Source organism: Oryzias melastigma, linkage group LG19, assembly GCF_002922805.2.
Source record: "Oryzias melastigma strain HK-1 linkage group LG19, ASM292280v2, whole genome shotgun sequence".
NCBI classification, from domain to species: domain Eukaryota; kingdom Metazoa; phylum Chordata; class Actinopteri; order Beloniformes; family Adrianichthyidae; genus Oryzias; species Oryzias melastigma.
Window position 1 is genome coordinate 3,904,201 of NC_050530.1, and position 15,989 is coordinate 3,920,189.

The 15,989-nt window shown below is 32.4% G+C and overlaps 1 protein-coding gene across 1 annotated transcript in view; it reads left to right on the forward strand.

The window, feature by feature from the left end:
• Positions 1 to 1,486: 1,486 nt before the first annotated feature.
• The window catches only part of kcnh4b (potassium voltage-gated channel, subfamily H (eag-related), member 4b), a gene marked incomplete in the record, with an annotated part of 65,249 nt that continues 50,746 nt past the window's right edge, over positions 1,487 to 15,989 (forward strand). The window contains 1 exon segment of the mRNA XM_024285638.2: positions 1,487 to 2,177. Coding sequence (XP_024141406.1) covers positions 2,102 to 2,177 — 76 coding nt within the window.

Consider the following 15,989-nt stretch of genomic DNA (forward strand, 5'->3'; position numbering starts at 1 on the left):
GTAGATCCCAAATTAGACAAAAAAGCTATCATATTGCTAAAATACAAGCTAAACTCTATTAGCCTAAAATTCATCAGTAATATAAATCAGTACAACAATGTTAGCCTGTTGCTAAAATAAAAGCTAAACTCTAAATTAGCCTATAAAAACCTCAGTGGATAAAAACTAGCCAAAAAAACCTTAGCATGTTGCTAAAACATAAGCTTTACTCCAAATTAGCATAGAAAACCTCAGTAGATGCCAAATTAGCCAAAAAAGCTAGCACATCGTTAAAATACTAGCTAAACTCTAAAATTGCCTAAAATTCATCAGTAAACTAAATTAGCCAAAATATTAGCATGTTGCTAAATTAAAAGCTAGACTCTAAAATTTCCTAGTAAACTAAATTAGCCAAAATGTTAGCATGTTGCTTAAATAGAAGCTAAACTCTAAATTAGCCTAACAACCCCAGTAGATAACAAGTTAGCCAAACAACTAAAAAGCTAATTGCGTTATTTCTGCTGATCTGTAAATGAGAAATTAATTCCAAAGGTTTGAAAGGGTTCAGAGAGGCTAAATTCTAAATTAGCTAAAATACCCCCGTAGATTCCAAATTAGCCAAAAACGTTAGCATGTTGCTAAAATATTAGCTTTACTCCAAATAAGCATAGAAAACCTCAGTAGATGCCAAATTAGCCAAAAAAGCTGGCACGTTGCTAAAATAATAGCTAAACTCTAAAATAACCTAAAATTCCTCAGTAATATAAATAAGTTTACAATGTTAGCCTGATGCTAAATTAAAAGCTAAACTCTAAATTAGCCTATAAAAACCTCAGTAGATGCCAAATTAGCCAAAAAAGCCAGCACGTTGCTAAAATAATAGCTCCTAAATAGGCTATCCTAAACTTCCTCAGTAAACTAAATTAGCCAAAATGTTAGCATGTTGCTTAAATAGAAGCAAAACTCTAAATTAGCCTAACAACCCCAGTAGATAACAAGTTAGCCAAACAACTAAAAAGCTAATTGCATTATTTCTGCTGATCTGTAAATGAGAAATTAATTCCAAAGGTCTGAAAGGGTTCAGAGAGGCTAAATTCTAAATTAGCTAAAATATCCCAGTAGATTCCAAATTAGCCAAAAACATTAGCATGTTGCTAAAATATTAGCTAAACTTCAAAATACCCCCCAAAAAATAAATAAAACCTTCAGTAGGTGTTAAGTAACTCAAATGAGCTAGCATAATGCTAATATAATGGCTTTATTACTATGAAAGACGAAAACATATATTTATATATTTAAAGGCTTGTTGCTGATCTACCTAAAATTTTTAAATTTGAAGACTTTCATTATTTCCTATGCGGCATATTTTTCTTAATATGTTTAAAACTGTAAATGTTATGAATACCAAAGTACAAGCAGTAATGTCATGAATTGCTGAAAGTGTGATTGAGTTTTTATGTGCCGAAAAACATACAATAGTACAAATATAGTGTAAATGTTAACTACTAAGCATCCACACAATTAAAATAAAAACCCTTTTGTGAGCAGAAACGTCTGATTGACATACAGATAAACCCCAGAGACACTGCAGGGTGTCAGATGCTCCAAAAAAACCTCTACCTTTCCCTCCCTCTCTGCCTTTTCTTCCTCTCCACACAGAACAGGTCCCCACAGAGAACGCCGGCGTCTCATTGGCTGGCTCATCACAGGAGTGGATGGGAGAGAGATAGAGTAGCGAGGGGGCGAAAAAGCTCAAGAAGATGCAACTACTCTGCCGTGGCAGTAGTATCACACCTCACAGTCCGCCGGGCTGAAGGATGCTGGAGCGCGTTCGGGATGACAAAAGCTCCTCAGCTCTCTGAGAGATGCAGACGAGCATCTGATCTCACCTGGACTTCTTCAGAACAGAGCAGCTGTCTGTGATTGCCGATTTCAATTCCTCGGAGCTGAGAGAATTTGCACGAAGGGAAGGTTGGTTTGATATACTGTAAATGTGCCACTCTCCGCTCTGCACCAGCCTGTCGCCCTTAAGGTCGGCTGAGACTCCCGGGACGCTTCCAGCTGTGCCTCTGAGATGGTGTGAGAAGCAGCCCGCTCTTGGCCGCCCCACATCTGGGTCAAGATGCCCGTAATGAAGGGCCTCCTGGCCCCACAAAACACCTTCCTGGACACCATCGCCACGCGCTTCGACGGCACCCGTAAGTACAGGAGCCTTCTTTTTTAAGATATTATTTTAAAATATACTTCAAAGAGGAATTAGTAAAACTTTAACTCCTAAAATGAAGATGTTTCTTGAGCCGAGCGCTCACCATACCTGCGCGGCCTCTGTTGCTTGTTTTGTACTTTTTGGCTCCTCATGGGAGGTTGTAGCTCACCGCAGAACGATGCCGTGGAGACGTCTGTGTTTGCTCACCCTGTCTTATCCGTTCACTGGGACTCGAATATGTTTCTAAAACCGGAGTTTTAGTCGCACCTGGGGACAAAGACGGAGGGCAGAATGTACGGTGTTTGACAGGTGAGCCGTGACCTTTAAGATCCAAGAGTGCACAGATCACAGTGTGCTTTTCTTATGCTGATTGGAGATAAAAACGATGGAATTTTTGTGTTTTTGTCTCGTCAAGGTCAACAATTCAGTAGAAGATACAACTCAGACTCAAAGAATAGAAGTGTCATTGGGCCGTGTTGGACATTTTTACCACTTTTGTGAGCACACAAGTGCAAATCTGGATAAAAGAAAAGAAAATTAGCAATATAGTGAAACAAAAGCAACTTTTATTAAAGAATTAAACAAAATATTTGGTAAAAACAGATTGCTAAAGCAGAGCGAACACACTAGAGATCCATAAGAACAGATTCTTCAATTGGAATTCATTGCAATCAGCTGGAGTATTTATTGCGAAATTGTATTTTTTTTTTTACATTTCTTGAATTTCAATTAACTTTTACGCAAATGTGTAAATGGAAACGCATCGGCTAATGCAGTACATGTGATTACTATGTATTAGTAACTTCATATTCTTCTTTCTTTCTTACTGTGACTTTAAGCAAAAATCCACCGTCACATCCTCAAAAAACAACATTTGTACCCAGTAAATATGAATTTTTAATCTAGTAAACAACCCACACCAAATAAAAAAGATTACATCCCAGTGGGAGAAACCGTTAAATAAATGGGCGGGGCTAATATTAATTATGGAGTTTAAAAAAAGGACACCAAAAACACACGTCAGGGATATTGAGAGGAAATCGATATGGAATGACCACAAGACCAAAAGTGTAACATTTTTACGTTTTACTTTTAAAAAATTACATAAACTTTTTACGCTTTAGAATTTTTTTTTTTTACATAAAATAATTTTTTTGTTACATTTCATGTAAAAAATGTATGTAGATTACTACATAAAACATTTTTTACAAATGTCAATATTTTATACAAAATGTTTTACATACAGTTTTAGGAAAATTTCTACCAAAAAATGTAGGATCTATTACATTTCACGTAATTTTTATAATATAAATTTTTACGCAAAATGTAGATTTTTATTTTAGGTTTAACGTAAAAATATTACGTTAAATGTTTACAATTTTCATAAAGTTTTTACAAAATTTTATACATAAAACATATACATTTTTACATTTTACCTATGATTTTTTTAAATGAATGTTTTAAATTCAATTTTATTCAAACTTGTACATAAAACGTTGACATTTTTACATTTTACATTTTAAAAAATAATTATGCTTTATATTAAATTTTATTCAAGTTTAACAAAAAACAGACATTTTTACATTTTAAGTAAAAAAGTTTTTTTTAAATTTCAACATAAAATGTAGAATTTATCATGTTTAACATAACAATTTTACTTAAAATGTTGAATTTTTTACATTTCACAAAAAATTTACATAAAAGTTTAACTTTTACTTAAAGTTTTTACACACATTTCTTCATAAAACATGCAAATGTATTATGTTTCCCATAAAATCTTTTTTTTTATTTTTTTTTAAATTTTACATTTTACCTAAAATGTTTTACACAAAATTTTTATATAAATTTAGACATAAAATTGAGAAGTTTTTATGTTGTGATTTGTACCGTTTCACTCAATAAGGGAAACAAAAACTATTGTTTGAGCGACCTTTATGAAATTTCACAAATCCCACCCAGTTAAGGAACCGAAGTTTGGTCGACCTTTGATCTTAGTAAAGGCCGCCATCTTGAATTTAAAAAGCTAAAATAAAGTTCTCCTTCAATCTGTCGGCCCATAACTCCTCAAGCATAATTTTGAAGCTTATTAAGAAGAAAAATTATTTTAAAAGTTTTAAAGTTGCTGCTTTTACCCAGATACTGTGAAAATGTAATACATAAATTGTTCGCTCAAGCTGAACAAAACAATACATCACACAATATGACTGTATTAGGAATGTGGGCGTGGTTGCCAAGGAAATCCAAAAGTTTACTTTTGTCGATTTATCTAAAACGTACACAGATCTGTTCGTCACCCTCAGACGACCATAAAATGTAATGGTTGCTATGGAGATAGACCAACACAAAAGCCGCCATTTTAAAAAAAGACGTTTTTTCATGAATTTGTCATGTGTAGCTCTGACACTTCTCAAATCTATCAATGAAGACATAAATTATATAACAAATGTTATTAACACTTTTCAAATACATTTTATGGAATAAACAGTCGCTTATTAGCAAATAAAACCAACTTTTATTTGTGGATAATTAAAGATTTAGTCACAAAATGCCACGTTTTATTTTTATTTTGGTAAAACAGATTGTTAATTATGCACCAATGAAAACTAACATTTCTATATTTATTTATATATATATATATAAGTATATATTTTTGTATAACTATTTGTGAAAATGCAATTCAGGTCTTTAAAATTCACTGATCCAATTTGAGTTTTATTTTCCTAAAATGTTTTTTTCTGATTTTCTCTGAAGATCCAGACGAAGCTCCATTGAAGGCGTTTCTGTTCATATGATGTTTGTATTTGTTCGGGTTGTATTTAAAAAATAAAAATAAATTAAAACGTTCAAATCTTCGAGGCTTCAGTCTAAAAGTCTTGATTTACGGATGCGTATTATGACTTTATTTTGAAAAAAATGTAACATATTTTTTGTTCAAAGACTTTTTTGTAGATTTAGATTTATTTCAAACATGTAAAAAAAACATAATAGAGCAAAAAAAAAGACTAAAAATAAAAAAGTCACAAACTAAAGTCAATAAATACAAGATTGAAAACATTGAAATTGAGAACCTGCAGCAGATTTACGTTCAGATGTAAAACATTTCATAAAAACAAAATTTACATGCAGAAATGCTCACAATCCCGTTTAAATACTAAAGTTTTAAAAACTTAACATTAAAATCTGCATATATTTTTTAATTTATGTATGCTTATTGATCTTATATCTTCACAATATGTTACAAAAACATTACACAGAAGAGACTGAAAACCTGCAGCAGATGAACTTCCAGACGTGGGAGTAAAACATTTGATCAAAACAATATTTATATGCAGAAACGCTCACAGAAACTCCAGAATTGTTTCAAAGTTAAAGAAGTTTATTGACAGTAAAACGAAAAAGCCAAATGTTGGTTCAGGTTAAAGTGGAAGTTTTATTTTAAATGGGATTCAACCTAAAATTGCAATTGTCTTGTTTTTGTTAGTCAATGAAAAAACAGTTAAAAAACAAAAAAATAGATGCTGCCACAATGAAAAATATAAAGATAAAAAAATAATTTAATCAATATATTAAAAAAAATGTTAGTTTCAGCCCTAATCATATTTCTTTGCCACAAAACAATTTAAAAACACATAAAAAAATAAATTTAACCAAAGTGGATTATTGTGGCTTAATTTTCTATCTAACCTTCATTCTGCAAAAGTAGAAATAAATCAAAAAACTTTGCTTCATTGACAGATTTTCTTTGAATGAGCAAAGAAGGGATAAAAAAAATGTTTTTTTTTTCTCAAACTTAAATTATTTTGTTATTGAAAAACATTTTTTGGTGAAATTATTATTATTTTTCTTAATATAAGTTGCTTTTTAAAAAAAGAATAAGCCACTCATAATTAGGTGTAGTATTCATTAATTCCAGTTTTATATCTTTAAAGTCGGTGCATTCATTTACCTTTATACTTTTCATCAAAAATTCCTCTTATTTAAGAGGAAAAACAGTCAAACTATCCTTATTTCTAGACTAATTAAAATAAGATTGCACATTTTCAGATAAAAGTGTCAAAATTATAGGAATATTCTGCATCAAAACACTAGAGATAAGACTCAAAATAATGTTTTTAAGATGAAATGAATCAAAAAGATATTCAGGTGTCTCAGGAATTATTCAGTCTTGTTAAAGAGTCACTTGTAAGTTAGTTTTGACTCAGATCAAATGTAAAATAAAGCACTTATACGTGTTTTTGTTGCCATCTCTAAGCAAATTGTATTTTTTTTTTTAGTTTTATTGGATATAATTATAGTTTATTTTGATTAAAGGTAAGAGGTGGAACAAAATGAGAATTTTAGTACATGTTAGCGCAGACTGGGAAAACGTCCTTCTTAAAACAAGTTAATAAATATAACAATAAATAAATCTGCCAATAGAGCTAATTTGTCTTGGTATAAATTCTTAAAAAAAGTAGTGATGTTGTGTCTTTTTAAAGACAAATTCAATTTCGAAATGAGCCACAAACGCTCATATTTACATATATTGCTCTGGAAATTTAGAATATTATGACTTAATTACTAAAAAAATAAAAGTTTAAATCTTTAAATTATTTTTTTAATTCACTTCTCCCCCAAATATATAATTTTAATGTGTTACAACAGTCCAACTATCCTTGTTTTTAAACTATTACCACCATAAAAACTATTTATTACACATTTTAAGATAAATTTGTCTAAAAAATAAAATGTATATTTATCGTCCTGCTGTTCTTAAACGCATTTGTACTTTTGTCAGTTAAATAAATCTGTAAATAAGACCTCTCATCATCACAAATTACTTAAAAATATTAAATAAAGTTAAAAAAAAACTTGTTTCCTTAGAGATTTGATCTAAAATGAGGTAATTTTTAAGATCAAACGACTTAACGAGATATTAAGTATTAATTATATAGAAGCAAATTGTTACATTTGAATGAAAAGTTACAAATAAATCCTCATAAAATCTAAAATTAGCACTTAAATTCACATTTTTCAGTTTAAATTTAATTAAATTTTGAAATAACATCCTTAAAATTGAGATTTTTGAGATTTAAATCAAGTTTTTCAATTATCAAGAGTATGGAGCAAAAGGATTTGGACTCAATTTAATAATAATAACTTTATTTCTAGACTGTAGCTCTTAATGAGGCAAGAAAATCTCTGATTTAGAGGAATCGACTTGAACGACTTGAAATCTGGTGAAATATGTTGAATAATTAAAGGTTAGAAACTAAACCGTCTGCATTGTAGGTTACTGAAGTGTCACAATGTGCTCAGAATCTCCAGAAATAAAGAATTTACTTTCTATTATCTGAATATCTGTGGTTCTAACTTCCAAAACCAGGACGATGTCGTCCACAGCACGACACATGTTCTGGCGGCTCTCGGAGCCACCATAAGGCAGCGGCTCCTCGAGGAGTGGCACGCTGCCCACTCTCAAAATAGCTTCCTTCCTGTTGCCCCGGCGACAGGGTCCCACCACTTGACATGAATGATGCTCCAACGCTCGGCCCTTTTTAGAAAAAGGGTTGTCCGCTAAACACAAAACCCTTGAACTTGCTTTATAATCAGGCACTTTTCGACAACAGCTGGTCTCTTGTTGGGGAAAGGCGCATCTTAAAACGAGGAGTCGCTCGCCGCCTCAGCGCCATCAGGCCGTGTCAGGCTCGACTCCATTCATCAAGATCTTTTTTTTCAGGTTTTGGGAGCCTAAAACAATTATTTTGCATTTTAGAATCCCAATTTAGCTAATTATTATTCAATTCGGAGATGCAACTGAAAGGTTTGATTAATTAAGTAACTAAAAAACCCAAAAAACATGATTTAAATGTGATATTTGTACATCTAAATGACAACTTTTGTTTGTTTTTATCATATTTATATTAGCAAGTATCTGATAGGGATGTTCTCGATATAATTACTTATCACATGGTCCACAAATCGATGTGGTACAGTCTAAATCTAGATTTTTATGAGTCATTTGTCATTTAAAAGTATCAATTAAAACAGAGAAATTGTTAATTTTTTCTTACTGGCACTTTATTTGAAGCAACTAGAATTTCTTTGACAACTTCAAACATTAAAACTTGACATTTTAGGTTAAAAAAGAGTAAATCTTTCATTTATTCAGGAATAGTTTGCTGTGAAATAAAATAATTATAGTTGTTTGGTGCAAACGACTGTGGTTCACCTTCAGCCAATCGTAATAGACCCGATGTGGATGTGCATTGACAAGAATCTGATACGATAAATATCACGATACCCAGCTCACAATGCGATATGTATCACGATATATCCCAAGACTGGACAATTTTTAACTATTTTTTTTAAAGAGTATGACTTGAAAAAAAAATGCTACTTGAATATTAATCAGTTGTAATAAAATGGTAAAATTAATTTTATTTAATAATCACACCGTTAAGCGACACAACATAAAAGTTAATTTTCCCAAGCAAAATCATGGTGCTTTTATTTTGGTAAATTAAGAAATATTTGTCAACATTGTCTGATTTCCAAAGTAAAATATTTTTTTTAGTATAAGAAAAAAAAAGTGGAAAACAAAAGTGAAATATGCCCATAAATAGATAAATAAAAATCGCAATGCCGCATTTTAAATCGATACATGTAGGCTTATCGCGATGTATCGCCAAATCGATTTTTTTCTATGTCACAAATATGATTTTTTTGATAAACGGCACGTTTTGTTTTGCTCCTAAATCACAACAATTTGAATAAAATAAATATTCAGAAATCCTGTTTTAAGATCATAAATGACATCTATAATCAGTAAAATGCCATAAAAATATATTAAATACACGATTTTTGCTGGAGTAGGTATAAACAAATATTTATTAAATGCCAGATAAATTTATTTGACGCTACAGTCAAATATTATAATTATTATTGTTATTCTTTTACAATAAAAATCACTCAGGACAGAAAGGTTTGCAGTACATTTTAATTTCAGAAGAGGAGTGTATTGTGACCGCCCCTTGCTTTTCATTTTTTGCAACAAAAGTAAATTAAAACAAGATATTTTTCCAGCTTTATAATAAACCTGTCAAAGGTTTATGATGTCCAGTTTGTCAAAGCGACTGACTCATCATCGACGACACAAATATCGATTGCTCCGCGTTTGACCTCAACATTTATGGAGGAGAAAGTCATTGCAGTGGGATTTTAATTTAATACTTCTTGGACTGTGGAAGATTGTGGAGCTAAATCATGAGCTTCCTCTCCAACTCTGCAATCAAGATGTCACAACAGGTTATCGGAGAAACCCGTGACTCAGCGGTTCTATAAATGTGTGAGGATTTGTGCTTCCTGACCCCCTTTTTTGCATGTAAACAGTTGTTTGGACGTCACAAAAAGCTGTTTGAGTTGTGCGTTCATGCCTGTCGGGCGCATCCATCCCCACAGCAGTGGTTTCACTGAAAGCGGCGCTGCCCTGTGGGGCAACGAGACCACAAAGCAGCTGCAGGCAAAGATAAGAAGCGGGTTTATTTTCTCCCTCAACTCTTCTGTTAAACCTGAATAAGAGGGGGGTGATGTCAGTCTGAAAGATTTGGGACTCATTGTTGCTCAGCTGATGAGCAAAGTCCTTCTTTTGCAGAACATCTGATGGTTTGGGGAAATCTGAACATTTCTGTTATTTCCATGTTTAAGATTTAAGCTAATTGCTTAATTATAAACTAAACTCCAATTTAGCCCCCAAAAAAACTCAGTGGATTCAAATTAACCAAAAAGAGCCAGCTCGTTGCTTAAATAGTAGCTAAACTCCAAAATTCTTCAGTAAACTAAACTAGGCAAAAACGTTAGCATGTTGCTAAAATAGATGCTAAACTCTAAATTAGTCAAAAACACTAGCATCTTGCTGAAATAGAAGCTAAACTCTAAATTAGCCAATAACGTTAATATGTTGCTAAAATAGAAGCTAAACTCTAAATTAGTCAAAAACGCTAGCATCTTGCTGAAATAGAAGCTAAACTCTAAATTAGCCAATAACGTTAACATGTTGCTAAAATAGAAGCTAAACTCTAAATTAGTCAAAAATGTTAGCATGTTGCAAAACTGCTAACTAAACTCTAAAGTTGGCTAAAAAAAACCCTCAGTAGGACACAAATTAGCCAAAAACGTTAGCATGTTGCTGAAATAGACGGTAAGCTTGAAATTAGTATTAAAAACCGAAGTAGATTTCAAAATAAAATAAAAAAAATGCTTACTTACTAGCTTAACTCCAAAATAGCATAATATTCCTCAGTAAACTAAATTAGCCAAAAACATTAGCATATAGCTAAAATGTTAGCATGATGCTAAAATAGAAGCTAAACTCTAACTAAAAAAAAAACAGTGGATGACAAATTAGCCATAAATGTTAGCATGTGGCTAAAATAGAAGCTAAACTCTAAATTAGGCAAAAACGTTAGCATGTTGCTAAAATAGAAGCTAAACTCTAAATTAGGCAAAAACGTTAGCATGTGGCTAAAATAGAAGCTAAACTCTAAATTAGGCAAAAACGTTAGCATGTGGCTAAAATAGAAGCTAAACTCCAAATTAGGCAAAAACGTTAGCATGTTGCTGAAATAGAAGTTAAACTCTAAATTAGTTAAAAACGTTAGCATGTTGCTAAAATGCTAGCTAAACTCTAAAGTTGGCTAAGAAAAAACCCCAGTAGAAAATAAATTAGCCAAAAACGTTAGCATGTTGCTGAAATAGAAGTTAAACTTAAAATTAGCCTTAAAACTCCCAGTAGATTCCAAATTAGCGAAAAATGCTAGCACATTGCTTAATTACTAGCTTAGCTCCAAAATAGCCTAATATTCCTCAGTAAACCAAATTAGCCAAAAACATTAGCATATAGCTAAAACATTTGCATGATGCTAAAATAGAAGCTAAAATCTAACTTAAAAAAACCCAGTAGGTAACAAATTATCCATAAATGTTAGCATGTTCCTAAAATATTAGCTAAACTCTCTAAGGGAGAGATCAAAAGGGGGAAATGATAGGTTTTTATTCTAAATGAAGATTATACTGTGTTAATGAAGGAATGTTGGGAAATTAGCGCATTTAACTTCCACGGCAACAGTCCCGCCCACAACCTAGAATCAAATTTCTAATGAGATCCTGCTGCTCCACAGACAGACAATATGTCTCAAAAAACAACAAAGATTTTTGCTAAAAGCTCCATAATCGTAATTAAAAGATCACAGAAAACAATTTTACAAAAGAGAACCTAGCTGAAATGAGACTTCAAGTATTAACGTGACATTTGGTTTGGAAACAATCTTGAGATAGGATGGGAATTTATAGAAAATTCCCATGTGTTGTTTGTAGGTGAAAGACTGATTCAAGTCTAAGTTTCAGGTTTGTTTGTACCGTGCATGGCAGCTCTGCTCCCATTGGTTAGTGATTTTTAGGTGAGTGGGCGCACAGCTTTCTGCAGGGGAAAACAGTGCAAAGATTTCTGTTTCATAGCTGGAGTCACTTCTGTTTGCAAGAATAAAGAAAAAATGTTTCTCTGTAAATTTAAGAAAATTGCTTATCGATCAGCACAAGCTCCTTTCTGCAAGTCCAAGGTCATAAAGTTTCAAAACTTTGATTAAAAGTCCAAACCAAAGAGATGTTTTGGTGACAGATTAAAGTAAACTCTCAGGTCTCAATGTGATGAAAATGGGGGTTTTAAAATGTTCTTGTAGCATTTTTTCTCATAATCGAGGACATATATAAAACAATTTAAGATTAAAACTGCATTTCTGAGTGTGTTTTTATTCAAATGGTGTTGGATCAGGAGCAGATGAAAACCTGCAGTTTGAAAAAGCTCGGGTTTGTGGAGTATGGTCGGGCCAAAGTCTCCCTTCTCTGCTCAATGTAGACAAATAGATCCATTAGCGTCTTTAGTTTTCTCATCTGAGCTGCCGTCTGACTCTGAACTGTCAGCTGCGTAACTCTGACATCGTTTCAATTTTTTTTGTTTTTTGCTACGCTAACGTTAGCTTGGGGTTGTGAGGTTCTCTAAGCTAGTGGGAGAGCGTGTGAGGTTGCCCCTGCTAACATCTGTGTGTTCGTTGATGTGGAAGAAACTGACCAAAAAAACTCAACTGTAACTAGAAATGTAGCATTCCTTACGATAATATTAGTGTGAATGCTTTTTGCTGAAAGTAGTCGCTGAAGATGCTAAAGCTTTTAGCGGAAAATGGTGACGCAATTTACTTTAATTGCTGAAAGGATTTGTTGGAAATACAAAAGCTATTCGCAAAATGTTAAATTTGTGAAAAAAATTGTAGTAAACTTCCTTAAAAGTCCTAATACATGTAGATTTTGCAAAAAATCTTTAGTGTGTCGCTTAAATATGAACTAAACTCCAAATTAGCCCAAAAAGGCTAGCTTGTTGCTTTAATGCTAGCTAAACTCTAAAATAGCGTCAAATTCTTCAGTAAACTAAATTAGTCAAAAAGGTTAGCATGTTGCTAAAATAGATGCTAAACTCCAAAATAGCCTAAAATTCCTTAGTAAACAAACTAGTCAAAAACGTTAGCATGTTGCTAAAATATAAGCTAAACTCTAAATTAGCCTAAAAAAACCCCAGTAGATGACAAACTAGCCAAAAAAGTTAGCATGTTGCTAAAATAGATGCCAAACTCTAAATTAGCCTTAAAAAACCCAGTAGCTAACAAATTAGCCTGAATTGTTAGTATGGTGCTAAAATATTAGCTAAACTCCAAAATAGCAGCCTAAAATTCCTTAGTAAACAAATTAGTCAAAAATGTTAGCATGTTCCTAAAATAGAAGCTAAACTCTAAATTAGCCTAAAATAAAACTTCAGTAGGAAACATATTCGCCAAAAAGGTTAGCATGTTGCTGAAATAGACGCTAAACTTGAAATTAGCCTTAAAAACCGAAGTATATTCCAAAATAAAATAAAAAAAATAAGCTAACACATTGCTTACTTACTAGCTTAACTCCAAAATAGCCTAATATTCCTCAGTAAACTAAATTAGCCAAAAACATTAGCATGTTGCTGAAATAGAAGTTAAACTTAAAATTAGCCTTAAAACCCCCAGTGGATTCCAAATTAGCCAAAAATGCTAGCTTAGCTCCAAAATAGCCTAATATTCCTCAGTAAACTAAATTAGCCAAAAACATTAGCATATAGCTAAAACGTTAGCATGATGCTACAATAGAAGCTAAACTCTAACTTAGTAGATAACAACCTAGTAGATAACAAATTAGCCATAAATGTTAGCATGTTGCTAAAATCTTATCTGAACTCTATAAAGGAGAGACCAAAAGGGGGAAATGATGTGTTTTCATACTGTGTTAATGAAGGAATGTTGGGAAATTAGCGCATCTAACTTCCACGCTAACAGTCCCGCCCACAACCTGGAATCAGTTTTTTAATAACCTCCGCTGCTCCACAGAAAATATGTCTTAAAAAACAACAAAGATTTTTGCTAAAAGCTGTTTAATCCTTATTAAAAGTACAATTTTACAATAGTTGGAGTGAGACTTCAAGTATTAAGTTTTTTTTTGGTCACATTTTCAAGTCTAAACTCAAGTTCTGGACCTTTTGATCATTAATCAAAATCAATTCAAGGTCAAGTCTCTATTTTTTTTTTAGCAGTCAGTCTGAACCAAGGTGACATTTTTATGTCTTTGACTTGAAATAATAATAATAACCCAATCTTGTATTAAAACAATAAAACAAAAACATCCTCACAAATTTGACTTCTGATCAACAATGAAGATCTAGATCCCTTTATCTTTATCATCATTTCTGCCAATCTCTGACCTTTTTTTCATCTTAACATCCAACTGCTCATTTGCTGTCAGGGATTATTAATCCTGACACGAAACTTTATTCTATTGTCATTTTATTTAGATTAAAATGTTGAGCACAAGTTAACAGCAGCAGCAGCGAGCAGCATCATCATGTCAGATTAGAGCTTCAACACAGATGTGTAATTAACGAAACTCTAGCGGCAGAGCGGCCACGCCAAACCAGACGCCTCCGAGGATTAAAACCTGAGAATAAAGGCTCATGAGTGCACACTCGCACTGTTTCATGAGGGAGGGGTCGAAAATACAGGAAATAAAAGGAAATACTTTTCAAGAATCAATATTCAAGGACAAACAATGACTTTTTCATGGATAAAAATAATATTTTCAAGGATTTATTTTTTCTTCATGACTTTCTGACACTTCTGACACTTTTAGACAATAGATATAAAGTTTATAACGGTGTAAAATAAATTGATAATAGATAAATGTTAATATATCTTAAGTTATATTATATCTTTTTCGTTTGCAGGGTTTTGGCAGACAAGTTTTTACGTGGATTCACTTTTGAGCTGTTCAAAATTTTTGGTCAGTTGACAATTAAGCGTTTTTTTTACGTAGTTTATACATAATTATTACATAAGCCTTTTGCAATTTTGTGGCTTTCCACGAATGTCCACGCGTGTCTTATGAGTTTTGATGTATAACTTTTATATTGCATATACGGAGCTCATATCACGTCAAAATTACGTAATTGATGCACAAATCTATGGAGCTAAATTGGGGCCAATATTATATAAAACCCAAATTAATTAAATTGAAAAGAATATTGGTGTTTGGGCAAAAAAATTATAAATGTCCAAAACTTAACTAAAAAATAAACTGTTTCAGTTTCAAATGTTCTGTTTTTTAGGTTTAAAAACTCAAAATTTCAATTTCAAAACTTATTTTTCAGTTTCCAATCTTTTTTTTTCACTTTCAACTCATTTTTTTTTCGTTTATGAATCTGAAAGTTTCATTTACAAAACTTTGGACCCCCTTGTGGTGTGTTGGGGCTGGGCTAACACGAGGACCAATCAAAATCGATGAGGGTGGTAACTTCAGTTCTGATGCGTTCACTGACTCTGAGAACTGTAGTAATTAGGATCAGAAAATTTCTGTTTAGTCTGTACTATCACAGGTGGAAGTTGTCCCTAGACGGGTGTAAAAATCAGAGCTCAGTAGAAAACAAATTAGCCAAAAATGTTTGCACGTTCCTGAAATATAAGTTAAACTTAAAATTAACCTTTAAAACCCCAGTGGATTCCAAATTAGCCAAAAATGCTAGCACATTGCTTAATTACTAGCTTAGCTCCAAAATAGCCTAATATTCATATAGCTAAAACGTTTACATGATGCTAAAATAGAAGCTAAACTCTAACTTAAATTGTCTCTAACTTGATTGGTCCTTGTGTTAGCCCCTCCCCAACGCACCACAACGGGATCAATAGTTTTGTAACTGAAACTTTCAGATTCGCAAACGAAAAAAAAGATTTGAAACTGAAAAAATACGTTTTGAAATTGAAATTTTGAGTTTTGAAACCTAAAAAAAAAGAACATTTGAAACTGAAAATAACTGTTTGTTTTTGAACAGCAAAAAGTTTTGGACATTTATATATTTATTTTTTTGACCAAACACCAATATTCTTTTCAATTTCATTCAGTTGGGTTTCAAATATTATATGTATAATATATTATATTATTGGCCCCAACTTAGCTCCGTACAAATCACTAATGATCTGCATATAGATCAGCGAGCTGCCATGTATGGCGCCCAACAGCTGACTTAGAACTGGTGCGGACCAGATTAATTTGACTTTTTAATCAAAACAAAGCATCACAAGTGGGTGCTGTCCATGGCGCTGAATGTTAAAGTGAGGAAATTCGGGCTTCTTTGCGTTCTTTTCGTTCTTCTTCTATGGTTTTAATGTGGTTAATGATAAATTTCACCAAAAAGACCACAACTTTT